Source organism: Schistosoma mansoni, assembly GCF_000237925.1.
Source record: "Schistosoma mansoni, WGS project CABG00000000 data, supercontig 0686, strain Puerto Rico, whole genome shotgun sequence".
NCBI classification, from domain to species: Eukaryota; Metazoa; Platyhelminthes; class Trematoda; order Strigeidida; family Schistosomatidae; genus Schistosoma; species Schistosoma mansoni.
Window position 1 is genome coordinate 4,402 of NW_017386407.1, and position 2,759 is coordinate 7,160.

General features: G+C 39.5%; 1 protein-coding gene across 1 annotated transcript in view; it reads left to right on the top strand.

Moving 5' to 3' along the window:
- Smp_199910 (cadherin, putative) overlaps positions 1-52 on the top strand; it is a gene marked incomplete at both ends in the record, with an annotated part of 2,136 nt that extends 2,084 nt beyond the window's left edge. The window contains one exon of the mRNA XM_018792130.1: positions 1-52. This exon is cut by the window's left edge and continues 2,084 nt beyond it. Coding sequence (XP_018644781.1) covers positions 1-52 — 52 coding nt within the window.
- Positions 53-2,759: the final 2,707 nt, after the last annotated feature.

Consider the following 2,759-nt stretch of genomic DNA (forward strand, 5'->3'; position numbering starts at 1 on the left):
GGAGTTTAGGTATGTAAACCATTGGATACCAAATCAACAGTTTGAAGATTGAGCATCTGACATAGAGCGTGAGATCTCAAGCTCCGATCTCCTGTAGGATTAAGTATGCCCACTGCCTAAGAATCCTATACTACGAAGCAATAGCGATTCCTATTTCTCAGTGGTTCTCTAACTAGCATTAGTCCGTGATAGAAACCTCAGTAATCTTCTTATACTGTCAATCGAGAAAGGTAATGAAAATGAAAAATTAGAATATGAAATCATATGCTGTAGACAGTTTTCGGGAACTTGAAGAATTGTGAATGAAGCAAACATACCTGCGTAACATATGAGGTCAATTGAATATGCAACAGCTCACTAGTGATATCTCTGATTATAATACTCCGTCACATGCGTTTTAAACTTAATTTTTCACCCCCCTTTTCCAGTCATAAAGAATGGTGAAGCCTAGTAGGCCCTTATGGAGAAGAGTGCTACATCGAAGCACGGCACAACTACCGAGGCGGGATAGCTGTTTCTGAACTGCTTACGCAGAACCATTACATAACACTCTCATTCGGCTTTTTTTGGGGGGGGGGCAAACTCAATTTTACCATCTTTTTGAACCCTCAATAGTTATGCAATGACTCTTTGTAGCATTCGTAATTGTTCTCGAGTATTGGTAGAGTGGTTGATTAGGCCAATCTCCACCACCCTCATTACCGCTCACGTTAGTACTTGGGATAGTTGCCATGATCCAGCAGGTACGATGAGGACTTGTGAGTCGGATTTTGCCTCCCTTTAAACTTAATTAGAACAAAAACTTCGAGAACCATTAATCCTGGGTCAATGATTTTCCACAGATTGACTCCATCCATCTAATATCTAATGACTATAAAAATTGTGATTCACTCAGTGATTTAAAATAAATGAGTGAAAACAAAGAATCTTCTTATTGATGTTTAGGACTACAATCGATCAGTCATTTATTAACATATGTGCATCTTGTGCGAATTGCCTCGATATCGCCTCATATCACAAGCATTATAAGCTACATGAATAACACGATAACGTTTGTAATGAACGGTACTAGATATGTGTTCCAGAGTAAACATCAACTATGTGATGCAGTCACGTCCTATCTGAAGAGTCCCGATAAGAACAAAACCCATGTTTTGAACCCCACTACTAATGACCATCCATCTCTGTTTATAATGAAGTCGTTTTATTTCTGAATGTTTCATTCACGATCCCGCACTCGCGAGATTCGAGCCCAGGATCTTCCAGTCTCGCGCCGGAGCACTTAACCGATAAATCGCTGAGCCGACATCCAACGGTGTTATTGTCTAATTTCAACCAATCCACGATGTTCACCAATTGTCTTCAGTGAGTTGATATCTCTACAACAGACTTGGTTGAACTCCTCTGGTTACTGCTTCCCACTAAAGATTAATCAAAAATGCAATAGCTATCGATCTAGACTAGACAAATGAGAAAATCAAATTACAACATCTTTAGTCAGTGTTACACATTTGATGGAACGGAACGCATCACAATACATCAACTTCTTTGATTATGATAAAGCATCCAATAACATGGATAGAAACACCTTGTGAAGTTTTTTTCAATACTATGTAGTATCTGAGAATGTCATCATTGTTTTAAAAGGTTCATATGAGTGATTAAATTGCTAAGTTATTCATTGAGGCCACTCATGGATTCATTAGGAGCAAAGAATAGTGTCAGACAAGGGTGTCTACTCTAACTTTTGTTTTTCCTACTAGCTGTTGACCTGATTATTAAGATCTTTTACTTCTCGAAGTAAGTAAGTAGTTTAGTAATTAATTTTTTTAGCAAAGTTGTCGATTAGTTTATATACACGATTACTAATCTTCAGGGTGTTTTATTGTACAATACTGAGGTTATTTCTTATCTCAAATTTGATACGGTGTTTGAACAATACATAACGAATAACTAATCAAACGATAACATATAATATCCAATCAGAAGGGGTTTTGTGGAGATTTCAGTATTTTCATAGTTGAAATCATGAGTCAATTGAAGCTAGACCACCATGGAAAACCTGGAAGCACTGCTTGACGGCCGTTTCGTCCTATTGTGGAACTCCTCAGTGACAATGTGCATCCATGATCTCGCCTCACGAGATTCAAACCCAGGATCTCTAGTGGTCTTGAGTGCTGTTAAAGGTATGAGGGCAGTTATCACTTCCCGGTTGCCCATACCGTGGAAGGGTTCTTCTAGAGGTACCTGAAAAGGAAATCGGGTTATAAGTGGTCTTAATGACCTGAGAGCGTGACCGCAGTGCCCAAAGGAACAACTGCTTGAGGTCGGTCACACACGACCTTTTTGTGGGTAGTTTGTGTGTTATCTCCGTACTTGTTGGGACCTTACCTCCAGAGACGGATGTCCGTGAGATAAGGCGAGGTGTGCATTTTTAGGGTCGACCTTTTCTAACACCACTCCTCCTTGTGGGAAGGCAGCATCGCTGTTATGCTGGTTGTTTGAAGGAAACACCTTACTGCTGTCACACCTCTGTACAGTCAGCAGTAACCCAGGATCTACCAGTCTCGCTCCAGAGCACTTAACCGACAGATCACTGAGCTTAATTGAGTAACCTAATTTTGTAGGTGAACATTCTTAAGGTCATTTTCACGTCACTCAAAGTTCATCCATCAATTCTAATCTCATCATGATGAAATTCCATTGATTTTCAGATCATTATGATCAAAGACCTAATCATCTATATATTTCAATGGAAC